The 12,924-nt window shown below is 44.6% G+C and overlaps 1 protein-coding gene across 2 annotated transcripts in view; it reads left to right on the top strand.

The window, feature by feature from the left end:
- Positions 1–12,924, top strand: part of Prkce (protein kinase C epsilon) — a 492,097-nt gene that overhangs the window by 295,955 nt on the left and 183,218 nt on the right. For both annotated transcript variants that reach the window (XM_015479707.2, XM_048804447.1), the window contains exons 3-5: positions 7,782–7,941; positions 10,872–10,906; positions 12,164–12,249. In XM_015479707.2, coding sequence (XP_015335193.2) covers positions 7,782–7,941; positions 10,872–10,906; positions 12,164–12,249 — 281 coding nt within the window. The remainder of the gene's footprint in view (positions 1–7,781; positions 7,942–10,871; positions 10,907–12,163; positions 12,250–12,924) is intronic.

Genomic DNA, 12,924 nt, shown 5'->3' with positions numbered 1-12,924 from the left:
CTGTGTGAGCTAAGGAAGGTCCATCTCCCCAGGATGAGGGGCAATTGGGTGGAGGGTAGAAGGATAGCAGGCTCACATCTTGGTCAGTAGGAACTGAAGGACCAGGGAAAGTAGAGTATCTTACCTGAAACAAACCCACCTGCTTTCTGGGAAAGTATGGGGTCATTTAACCACTTAACAGCTGGGCTCTGTGACTTAACAATCACCTGCACTTCCTGTCACTTTTATTATTTCTCTTTCTCCATCTCCTTTGTCTTACCAGTCTTCCTTTGCCTTTTATGTTCTTCTTTTTATCTCCGAGCTCTCTGAAACTCTCTTTCCTGCCTAGGTAGTCTAGTAAGAAATATCGACCTGGTCAGCTTCATGGGAACCCTGCCCAGGACTCCAGATTTCTTTGGGAGAGGTCATGATTTTTCTTCTTTAATTTTAATTTTAAAATTAATGAGAGATCCACACTTCCTTGGCAAAGAAGCGGTTTGGAGGGGGAAAAAAACAAATTAACCTAGTACATTGTGGTATTTTGGAAAGTCATATAGGTGCCTAATCTTGAGCAGGCTCTCTAGGGCCCACAGTGGGGTATCTAGGGTCACCTGGGCATGAGAGGCTGTGATTGTCAGCACACTGTGTCCACCTTCCTTGAACTCTGCTGCCTCGTGTGGGTGATGGGAATGGCTGATATAAACAGCACTGGAAGGGCGAGGACCTCTCAGTAAATAACCTCATAACCTTTAAAGCTGCAGTGCAAAAAGCTTGCTGTTTATTTGAGGGGGAAGGGAGATGTCAAACTGTGCTTGGCATTGATAGTACCCACCTCCCCACAACCACCAGCTAACCCCTGGGGACAGACAGATACCCAGTGAAGCCAGGCACTGCGGTGCCACATGTAAATACTGCATTCCAAAACATGAACAACAGCAGGACCTGACCCCATGTCACAAAGTACTCAGGTGCCCGAGAGTTCAGCGAAGGCTCGGTTTCCTGTGATTCATCCTGAACATCACTGACACTGCGGGGACTTGGGGCCCCTCCCTTGGCTGGTGTCCTGAGTGGCTGCTGGGAGCCCTCTTTGAACTTTTGGCAGATCTGACTGAAGGGTGTTTTGCTCCATGGTTTCCTCCTGAGGTTGTGACTTGCCTTGGGTACCAGAAGCTCCACTGTGACTCCATCACATAACAGAACAGAGAAGGGAGGGGACGAATGAGTGAATGGATCTGGACTGGGAGCCAGTAAACTTCCCCCTCGAGTGAAATCCCTCTCTTCAGGGCTTCCTGCTCACCACAGTGTCCTTGGCACCAGAAAGCATAGGCCAGCGGGACTGGGGTTTGCCTGCCCTGTTTTTCAAACCATTGACACCTGTTACTCAGTTCACACCTGTGCTGTTGGTCCTGCCCTATGGATATGCAGTGTCTTGAAGTGTTTTATTTCTTTCCTATAGAACACAAGCTAGCCATGGTTTTATTGTCATAACTGAACAGAATATAAGCTCTGGCATGAATACAGCAAAGGTCATTCAGAAAGGGAAGAAGAGCAAGAAGAAAACGGTTTATATTAAATTTGAGATGCTAATCTTGAAATGCCACCCATGCTCCTCTGATTAGATTACACACTGAATCAAACATGCGGACAATCCCAGGCCTCGGTGCTCAGACGCTTCTGAGGCTCATTGTGTGAGTCCGGGAAGATACAGACAACCTAGAACCATCTCTCTGAAGGAATTACTTGCCATTTCCTCTTTCCTGTTTTGAACATGATTTTTTTTCCCAGTGTATTGTGAGAGCACAACATGTAGGATGGACTCTTTGGCATCACATAAATATTTACTTAATATTTAAAACTCACTGTCATGAAGCATTTGTTTCACTTGAAAAATATTATAGCCTATTTTCCTCAGGGAAAATAAATAAATAAAAGGCCCTGCTGCTTTGATTTTCAGTACCCTGTCTTGTTTTGCTTTCCGTCCTTGCATTTTTAACCAATAAATCCATAAAGTCAAACCAGGGAATTCTTGAGAGGCAAAATTAAACTCCCCAGTGGTCAGGCTCTGATGTGGCCCAAGGCTGCCACTACCAGCTTGGGGTTTGGGCAGAGCCTCATTTCCTCATCTTGATAATTAGGGAAACAGAGGCCCCAAAGAGTAAATGACTTGTTCAAGGACATAAAGAGAGGTGAAAAGAAGGAGCTCAGGGAAAAGAGTTCTCACAGCATGCCTCCTTGTGCAAGACCCTGAACATGGAGAGTCGATGGCCAGCCATGCCTATTGGTGAGTCTGGTCTGAGTTGACACTTAGGTTAGTTTATCCTTGCCACAGGTACCTTAGAAGGAAGTGTGGCCTCCAAGGGTTCTCAAGCCTGAGACTTAGAAATTCCTGCTAGATTTTCCTAAACTGAAAGGGATCCTGAGAAGGCCAAGGTCACGGATACTGTTATGGTTTGGATACGAGGTACCCCACCCCCACCCCCTAGATCTCCTGTGTTGATGCAGGAATACTGAGAGGTAAAGTGATCAGATTGTGAGAGCCTTTGAGTTTGAGTGGACTGAGTGGTGACTGCAGGCAGGTGGGACGTGGCTGGAAGAGGTGGGTCCTTGGGAAGTGTGTCTGGGAAGGATGCATCTTCCCTGTGGCCCCTTCCCACCTCACTGGGCCCTTCCCCATGACATGGGCCTTATCTTGTGCCCAGAGCAATGGACTGAGACCTCAGAAATCATGAGCCCCAAATAACCCTTTTCTCCTCTAAGTTGTTCTTTTGGGGTATTTTGGTCACAGCAACAAAAACACAAACTGAAACAGATGCCTGTGACCTTATGTGAGAGCTGCATTTGGTTCTCTGGGCTCCCTTTCAGTTCAGGAAGAGATGTGGCTCATAAGGGAGGCCACAGGGGACCAGGGAAACCTTCAATGACCAGATCAGCCAGAGAAGGTGGTGTAGAGTTTGGAGCCAGGGGCCATATCTCTGTCTTCAAGGTGTCCCTCTGATCTAGCTCAGAAGTCTGCCCACCAAGGAGAAGGGAGCAGGTGAGTTAGATAAACAGAATAACAACTGCATGCTGCAGATCTCTTTTTGCTTTTCCTGCCACCTGCCTGAAACCTTCTGCAACTGGGGCTGTTAAATATTCATTGGTGTAAAAGCTCCTGAGAGGTTGAAATTTATAGACTATTTGAAGGCAGTAGAAGACATGCCAGGAATGTTGCTGAGGGTGGGGGGCCTGGCTGCTTCAGGGGACATGGCTGCTCAGCTTTGTGCCTCTGGTGCCTTCTCGTCATTACACCTGACCAGCCAGGATTTCCCTTTCCACAGAAGGTTTCACCAAAGAGATCGGCTTTGTGACGGTCTCTCCCCCACATGGCTTGTGGCTTATCCCTTCTGCTGTGTGACAGAGGCAGCAGTCCAGTAGAGGATCTGTGAAGAGCTGGATGGGTCTTCTGGGAGGTCAGCCAACCTTGATTCTGCCTCAAAGGCTGAGGCAAAGGAACAGTCACCCCAGCTGCGCATGGCTGAGTGCCTCCAGTGACAGCCAGGAGCACCCTCCATCCAGAGTGAGTCAGAGGTGTAGGGGACAGGTCTGGACACTCTGGCTGCCCCTTGAGCCTGGCTGTTCACTCAGTTTAGATCCACGGGCAGTTGGAGAGCTGATGAAGTTTGTCATATGTCCTGTTCTCCATGGCAACCTCTGGTGCCCTCCACGCCTCTTCATGCTGGGGAGTCCCCCACAGCATTGCCTTTGACTTCAGATGGAGAGAAAGCTTTAAAACATCACCGGAGAGCACTGGAGAACATTCTTAAAAATAAGAAAATACATAATCCCATCATCCTAGTATGGCTTAATTTTTTTTTTAAATATTAGCTTCGACCCATAGATGTGTCATTTGGGATTGGTTTATTGTTTGTTCTGCTTTCACGGTTTTGTTCCATATTTCCCCATGTTTCTCTGGTCTTCTCTCAATCTTAAACTCGTTGTAAATGTAATATAATTATGTCATTAGACCACTCTCCGAATTTTTTTTTTTGGGGGGGGGGTACCGGGACTGAACTCTGGGGTGCTTGACCACTGAGCCACACCCCAGCCCTATTTTGTATTTTATTTAGAGACAGGATATCTCACTGAGGTGAGAACTTTCCATCCTCCTGCCTCAGCCTCTTGAGCTGCTGGGATTATAGGTGTATACTACCTTGCCTGGCCTACTTCCCCAACTTTTAACAATTTATTTCTATTTATTTATCTATTTGATACTGGGGATTGAACCCAGGTGCACTTTACCACTATATCTCTGGCCGCCCCCCTTTTTTTTTTCATTTTGAGACAGAGTCTCACTAAGTTTCCCAGGATCTTGCCAAGTTGCCGAGGCTGGCCTTGAACTTGCCATCCTTCCACCTCAGTCTCTTGAGTCACTGGGTTTACAGGCAGGTGCTACCCTGCTCGGCATTTTTTTTTTTTATTTCTATTTGCTGGTTAATATAGCTATGCTGTGGGAAATGTCTACAAGTTATGAATATACAGCTTTTAGTTTCTATTTAATTATTTACTTAGAGTTAATTCCTAAGGAATTTTCAGATCAAAGGATGTGAATCTCTTTGTACTGTTGGCTATGTACTGTAATATTGTTTTCTGAAAATGTATGTCAACTGGCAATGCCTCCAGCAGTGAAAGAATAAATGAGTTTCCTGGTAACTTGCCAATAGTGGAAAATATCATTTTTAAACAAATGTGTTTCTTTATTAGGTATTAAATGTTACGTCCGCCTTATGTCAAAGCTGTTCTGCTTTGCATTTTTAAAACTCCTGATAAGAGTGAATATTTTACATTTCTCCTTCCATTCATTTCATGTTCATGTCATTGACATGGTTATCTGTATAGATCCTGAGGGATACATTTGGACTTGCTGATACGTAGACCTGTGTGGTATTCTTTCCATTTACTCTGAAACTAATTGGGAAGAAACAATCAAACAAGTTCATGTTGTGCAACATTCTGTAACACAACACCCTGGATACACCATGAATGTATCATAGAAAGAAAGAAGAGAAATTGTTCCAGACTAAGGAGACAAAAGAGATCTGGCAGCCAAGTGTAAGGCAAGACCTCCAATGAGCTCCTGGATGAAAACAAAAGAAAAAAAAACTGTGAAGGATATTTTGGGAACAATTGGGGAAACTTAAATATGAACTACATACTAGATATGTCGTATTAGAGTTAAGTTTTCTTTATTTTGATATTGTGCTTATGTAGGAGAATGTCTTTGTTCTTAGGAGGTAAAGGTTGAAGTATTTAGGGGTGAAGTGTCACTATGTCTTGGATAGTTCAGCAAACTATATGTCATATATATTAAGTGTAATATATGCTATATTATCAATCAGTATATGGTATTGTGTACATTACGTATATATAATATATGTATATTACGTATATTATATATACATAATATATAATATGTTGTTCACACGTGCAAATGTATATTTGCATACTTATTCACTCACACATGATATATTACTCTTACAATGGGCACTGCATTTGATTTTTATTTGTCTGATTTTGCTTTTCTTAGCTTTTTGGTGTTATATCCAAGAAATCATTGCCAAGACCAATGCCAACAAGCATTTCCCATGTTTCCTCTGAGCCTTATGATTTGGGGTCTTTAAGTTTTTGATCCATTTTGAGCTGATGTTTGAGTATGGTATGGGAGGTGTCCACATTCACATTTTTTGCAAGTGGATGTCCATTTTTGTCCAGCACCATTAATTGAAGAGATTATCCTTTCTCCATTGTAAATTCTTGGCATCCCTGTTGAAGATCAATCAACTCTGCATGGTTTAAAAGAGTCAATATTGGGGCTGGGGTTGTGGCTCAGTGATAAAGCACTTGCCTAGCACGGGTAAGGCCCTGGGTTCGATCCTCAGCACCACATAAAAATAAATAATTAAAATAAATGTATTTTAAAAATAAATAAATAAAAGAGTCAATACTAATATATTGTTGATATTGCCCATATTTCCCAAAGTGATCTACAAATCAAGTGTGATTCCTATCTGAGTCTCAAAGCCATTTTTCTTTCAGAAACAAATAAATGAGTCTTAAAATTAATACAGAACCCCTAAAGATTGGGTAGCCATAGAAATTCTGAGCAAGAAGAACAAAGCAAGAGGTATCACACTCCCGGTTTTTGAAATTATTACAAAACTTCAGTAATGAAAACAATAGTTTACTGGCATAAAATATTATCAATATTATTAATAATTAATTAATAATTAATATTATCAATAATAAAATGATGATGATGATGATAATATTATCAGTAATAATTAATATTATCAATAATAAAAAACAGACATATGAACTGAGAAAACAGAATAGGAGAGCCCAGAAATAAATCCCCACACTGTGGGATAGCAGAAGCTGTGTTTTGAAATGCTATAGAGATCTGCTTCTGGTGATGGATTCTGGGGCCCAGTAGAGCTGTTCAGGCTGAGGAACCCGGTGTCTTCTTCCATCACATTATGGTGGCTGCTTCCTTCCCAGACTGTGGGTGGCAGGGCCCTGTGTGCTTCTGGGTTTAGAGGAATGTGGTAGAGAGGACTCTGTGGACTCTGGTCTACTTTCTTCTATTTCCTTCTCAATTAAAAGGCATGCTAACTGGAGTGGACAGTCCCTCCCTCCTCCTCAGTGGGCACTCCTGTAACATGGAGATGGTATGAGGACACTTAGCACTTAGCACAGCACCTGCCAGAGGAAGCCTAGTGGCCTCTTAGCTATCTCCACTGCCTTAGCTCAGCCTAAGACATTTGTTTCTCCCAGTTCTAGAGGCTGGAAGCCTGAGATGAGGTCCAGTGAGGACCCTCTTCCTGTCTCACTGCATGCTCATGTGGCAGAGAGCAACTCACTTGGTTTCTCCCTCTTGGATACTTATCCCACCTTGGGAGGATCCCACCCTGATGACTTCATCTAACCCTAATTACCCAAGGGCCCATTTCCAAATACCATAACACTGGGGATTAAGGCTTCAACATATGAATTTAGGGGCAACACAAGGAGTTTCTAACAATCATCATTATTACTTTTGTTGCCACATGTTACTCCTCTTGCGAAGCATCCTTAGGCTTGGAGTAACCAAGGTGAGGGAAGAATCTTCAGTGAGGTGATGGGTCTCGAGACTATGAAGGCATCTGCTTTCATAGTGTTATATTTCCTTCTCCTTTGATCTTGGAAAAAAAAGGATTACTTAACCTAGTCTGAGTAGAAGGGAAAAGGAAGACGGCAGATTGTTTAGGCAGCTACGGCTCAGGCTAGTCCGTTAGGTGAGTGAGAATTCACACTGCTGGCTCCTCCCAGCCCACCGCCCACTGCAGCTCTGTAGTCCTGATTTATTGAGGGAGATGCCCACAGAGGCTCTGGATGAGGAAACAAAATCTGTCCAAGGTCACACAGTTCAGAAGTTGAGCTAAGATTTGAACATTGAGCATTTTAACCCCAGGCCCTTGAAACGTACAGCTGGTGTGTGCAGGAATTGGGCACTTTACTGAAAACTTAATTTGGTTTGGGGTGGACTCTTGAAGACACAAGTGGACACAGTGGGAAGATGTGTGTTCTGGGTCTTCCCACCCATCGGGTACTCTCACTCCATCCAGCTGAGCAGTGAGACCCCTCAAAGCCCCGAATCCTTCAGCAAGCTCAAAGACTGCCTCCCACCCAGGGCTGCCTCCTCATCTAGGGGTGGGCTAGCAGCAGGAGGTCAGTATTAAGATGCACTAACCCACACTGTTTTCTTCTCTGCTCTTGTCCTCCCCCAGCCCCTAAAGACAATGAAGAGCGTGTGTTCAGGGAGCGTATGCGGCCAAGGAAGCGGCAAGGGGCCGTCAGACGAAGGGTCCACCAGGTCAATGGCCACAAGTTCATGGCCACCTACCTTCGGCAGCCCACCTACTGCTCCCACTGCAGAGACTTCATCTGGTAAGCCCCTCTCTCCTGGGATCCTCTAGATATGACTTCACTGTGGCAATAAGGTGGGAATGTGGGGGAGATCATAAACTTCATTTTAAAAAGTGCTGATGAGCCAGGCGCAGTGGTGCATTCCTACAATCCCAGTGGCTGGGAGGCTGAGGCAGGAGGACTGCAAGTTCAAAGCCAGCCTCAGCAACTCAGTGAGGTCTTGACTCTAAATAAAATATAAAAAAGGACTGGGAATGTGGCTTAGTGGTTAAGCACCTCTGGGTTTAATCCCCGGTACTGAAAATGCTGATGTAATGGTGGGAATCGTAGTACACACCTGTAAACCTTAATCCTAGCTACTAAGGAGCCGAAAGCAGGAGGATTGCAAGTTCAAGTCCACCCTGGGCAACTTAATGAGACCCTATCCAAATTAAAAAGGACTGGGGATGTAGCTCAGTGGTAGAGTGCTTGCCTAACATGTATAAGGCCCTGTTTTCTATCTTTAGTACCCCAGCCACACACAAAAATGCTAATAATAATTAAATGATGATATTTTATTATAAAAGTTAATAATGAATGAGGTGATGATTTTTTCTCCACACAAAACCATTGCATTTTAATTTGAAATGAAGAAGAGATTTCTTGAATAAAAGTCTATATATGAACAATATAAATGTTGGGAGGTGGTTCCAAGGGTAATTTTGACATCGTTTTAGTATCCTGATTTTAAAGTTTAAAAGATAATCTCGATAAGGAAAGAGCATTGCCTTCCTTGAATCTTATCACAATGCAGAGCTGACAGGCCCTTGAAGGATTTGATAATGACAGCAAGAATTTCCTCTAATAAAATAGGTTGTAGAGGGCTTTCTGAGATTTCAAACTCTCGCTGAAATTGAAAAATAATAAATTTCAGATAAAATAAATTCTACTGTGTGTACTGAAAGAAATGAAATAGAAAATAAGCAGCATTATGTCTTTATCTGATCACAGAAGTCTGTTCCAGTGGTTAAATGTGGGTGCCTGGGAAGAGTGAATGGAAAGAAGAAACTGGTTCTTGGGGCCTCTATGCTTAGGATCATAACATATTTAAAGAGTTAAATTTTATAATTGATAATATGGTTATATTTTTAGGAAAAGCATGACTTTTAGAGGGACAAGCTGAACTATTTACAAATTAGCTATGATGTCTGGAATTTGTTTAAAAAAAAATTACCCTGGAAGAGGGGAGAAGGGCTAGGGTCGCGATGAGGTGGAGCAGCCCTGGATTGGTAGTTGGAGCTGGGCAATGGGTATGTGAGGGCCCCTTATATCCATTGCTCTACTTTAATATATATTTGAATTTTTCCATAATTAAATGAAAAAATACCTGGTTGCTGATCTCTGTGATAGAAAGCAGTTTTCAGTAACTTTCTAACCCGGTGGCTCCCAGGATGTTGAGATCTAAAAGGAGCAAGAACACAGCAACAGTGTTTCGAGTGGCTGGGAAGGCTGCCTGGGGGGGTGGCATTTCTCCCTTCACACTTAGGATTCTGATGGGCAGAGAGGACGAGGCCATGGGCCTTTTGAGTGGCGGAGGAGGATATGGAACACTGGTCTTGGGCTTGGAGGAGGAATTTTAATGAACGTCTACACATACCAGGTCCTATTTTTAGGCACTGGAAATATTTAATTAAATTTCCCCATTATCCTATGAACTGTGGAGTGTTAACTCTGCTAACAGTGCTGACACTTAGAAATGGAGAAGAGACTAGTCCAATGTCCTCTAGCCGGGGAGTGTCAGAGGCACAGTTCCATTCAGGTTGGCCTGACTTTAAGGCTGATGCTTTGCATGACATCCCACCAGGCTTTCTGGAAAATTCTCTGAGCGTCTTCAAAGTTGGTAGTGACGTGGAGGACACCTATAGATCCAGGCTGAACAGAGCAAGGGAAGTTGAGTTTCCTAGTAGAGGAGATTTGAATTGGGCTCTGGGGCCCTCCTGGTTCCTGGGGTGTGTCTCTTGTCTTACCTCATGGTGTTAACAGAACCAGTCACTGAGGTGGTTGTGGACAGCTGAGATGGCACAGCTCAGGGGAAACCTGCCAGAAGCAGAAGCAGTGGCCTTTCCAGCTGTGACACTTCCCATTCCCCACACCCATTCACCATCTGAGCTCCACTGCTGGCATTTCAGATGTAAATCAAGTGGTTAGTCTCATGGGTTCAGGTCTCCCTTAAGCCTGTGGTGAACATCATAGCCCTAGCTAGGTTCCTGGGGTGTGGCCCCCAATGACTTTTGGCTCCCCCTGCTGGGCTGAGCTGGAACTGCAAGAGGCTCCCTGACCAGCTCTTACAGGTAGACTGAGGACAGGAATAAGACTAGGTTGTTTGATTGTTCTGTTTCTGTGTTGACTTCCAACCTTGCCCTGGGACCCTCCTATGGCCATGGAAGGGATCTCTAATGTTGGCCTTCACCCAAATGATAGATTGAAGCATTAGATGTGACCATAGACTGCCTGTAACCCTTGGTAGTCTCTGGGATGCTCAAGAAATGTCTGCCAGCCACAGCCCTTCTCCACCATCAGAGAGTGAGTCCTGGCACTGCAAGGTGAGAATGTTTATCTCATCCATGAAGAAGAGAGTGTGTTGAACTGTCCAAGGCCTTTCCAGAGTAAGCAGGGTCATTTGTATCTTTCCAGAACACTGCTGCCCTCTCTGGCACAGCTGTCTGTATAGGAATCCAAGCCCCAATGCTGACAGACCTGACGCCTTCTGCAAGCATTGGGCTACCCTCCGGGGCCCCCTGGCAGCAGGCATTTTGAGGCTCCCTGAGAGGGGGAGTGACATTGCACAGCTCAGCTGGCTCTGTGGCACTTAATACAACAGGGGTGGTGGCCACAGTCAGCTGGCTGTATGTGTTTATTTTTTGACCTTTGTAAAATTGTGTTTTCTTAAAGGATTGTCTTCTTCTTTGCAGGGGTGTCATAGGAAAGCAGGGATACCAATGTCAAGGTAAGAGGTCTTTGATAAACTAAATCTTTGGAGGCCCTTGTTGGGTTCAGATGACTCTCACTTGTGGGAGGTGTGTGCCAGGTCATTGACATTAGGACTCTGTAGCATTTGCATGCTTATCCTTCCTCTCCTGGAAGCAGTACCCTGCTAGCTTTGTGCCTGCATGGTCACTTTCAAGTATGGGAGGTGCCTTTCAGGTAACTCCCACCCGCCAGGCTTCCAGCAAGCTCCCAATTCTCCAGAATTTTGTGTCAGCGGTAGCAGGCAGCACTTTGATCTTTCCCAGTGAGACATGATCCTTCAATTAGAGACTCTTTGGAAACCCCACTTGTCCTGCTCTGGGTCTGTGTGTCCTATCAGCGAGTGCTTCTCTTTCTCCCTGAAGGAGCTCCCTCGCCTGCTTGTTTGAGTCAATATCTCTGAATGGTTCTTGCCGATTCTCTTTTTTATGTCTACTGTGGAATCGTTAACTCTAAAAACTTTAAAGCTCACTTGAAGGAATTGAAGATTTTTTTTTCCAGTTAATTGACGACAAAAGTAAGGTTAAGTTGTACACATGTGGAGCATGGTAATGCAGGGTGGTCATGCTGAGCTTCTGTGTGGTGGGAACAGGGAGCCCAGCAGTGTCCAGCTTGGGTCCCCCCCCTCAGGGAAGCTCAAGTGGGTTCTGTTGGAGGCTGCCGTGTCTTTTGTGTACAGAGAATTACTTACCTCTCCAGCCACCAGTTGCCCATGACCTTACAGACAAAGACCTACTTCTTGACAAGTGGAACATTTAAAGTTTGGGGTGTAAGAACACAACCCAGTTAAAAAAAAAAGAAAAGTCTAAGAACTTCTATTCCACTTGCTAGAGTTCCCCTTCTCACATCAGCCACCCTGCCACGACTTTGGAACATGGGAGACAATACACCTTCAATGGACAGGGCTCCCTAGGAGAGATGGGAAGGAAGCTGGTCCCCAGCCTCAGCAATGCACAGCGAGAAAGTTGACCAGTCCTCTCAAAACTCACGGAAACTGCCAGTGTCCCCTGAACATGACTGCTTCATTCTTCTCCAGGGCATTTAAGAAACCTTCATGGCTTTGGTGGCAAAATTTTTTGGAAATATCTGCATTGAGGGCTTTAAGTATTAAATTAAGACTTGGTGGCAGAAGGAGTATGGCTCTCCTTGTCCCTCACCGGAGCCCTGATTCCATCTTGGGATGAAGACTTTCTTCTCCAGCCATCACTCAGCCTTCCTATCTCTTTTTGGTTTGCAGTTTGCACTTGTGTCGTCCACAAGCGATGCCATGAGCTCATAATCACCAAGTGCGCTGGATTAAAGAGACAGGAAACACCTGATGAGGTAAATATTTGGAACATGGGAATTCTGTGCTTTCTTCCCTTTGCTGCCTCCAATGCAGTCCCCAAGAAAACCTTATCTCTCTGAGATCCTGCTGCCTTCATTGTGTTGATCATAAATGAAGGGAATTGTCTAGAGTCTTCCAGTGCTGGGCACATGCTGTGGAGTGAGCACAGCTCCCAGTTGGTCTGATGCAAGAGCAGGCAGACTCCAGAGCCGAAGTGCACAAGGAAAATGTGAATTCCTTCATTTCATTATCTCAGTGGAACACAGGCATCGCCAAGTGAAGTAGGTGCCCAAGACTCCACGCGGGTAATGAACAGAGACAGACAACTCAGGAGCAAGAAGCTTATCTTTAAGGGGGTGAATGGGGAAATGGAATGGAATGAACCACCCAAGGAACACTTAGGAGGCAGAAATAACCAGGCTGATAATTGTAACCAGCATTCACTAGACGCTTGCCCTGACTTAAGTACTTTGGCATATGTTATTGAATCCCACAACAACCTTAATGGCATAGGTATTATCATCTGCATCTTAGAGCAGAGAGACAAGAAAACACAGAGAGGTCAAATTAACTTGTCCCAAGTCACACAGCCAGTATGTGAAAGAGCTGTGTTCAAATCCATGTAGTCTGTTCTAGAGTTTGAGCCCTTGACCTCTGCACTATGTTTGTGT

This window comes from Marmota marmota, unplaced genomic scaffold (assembly GCF_001458135.2).
Source record: "Marmota marmota marmota unplaced genomic scaffold, marMar, whole genome shotgun sequence".
Taxonomy (NCBI): domain Eukaryota; kingdom Metazoa; phylum Chordata; class Mammalia; order Rodentia; family Sciuridae; genus Marmota; species Marmota marmota.
The sequence above is the reverse complement of the archived record's forward strand: the minus strand, read 5'-3'. Positions and strand labels throughout refer to the sequence as shown.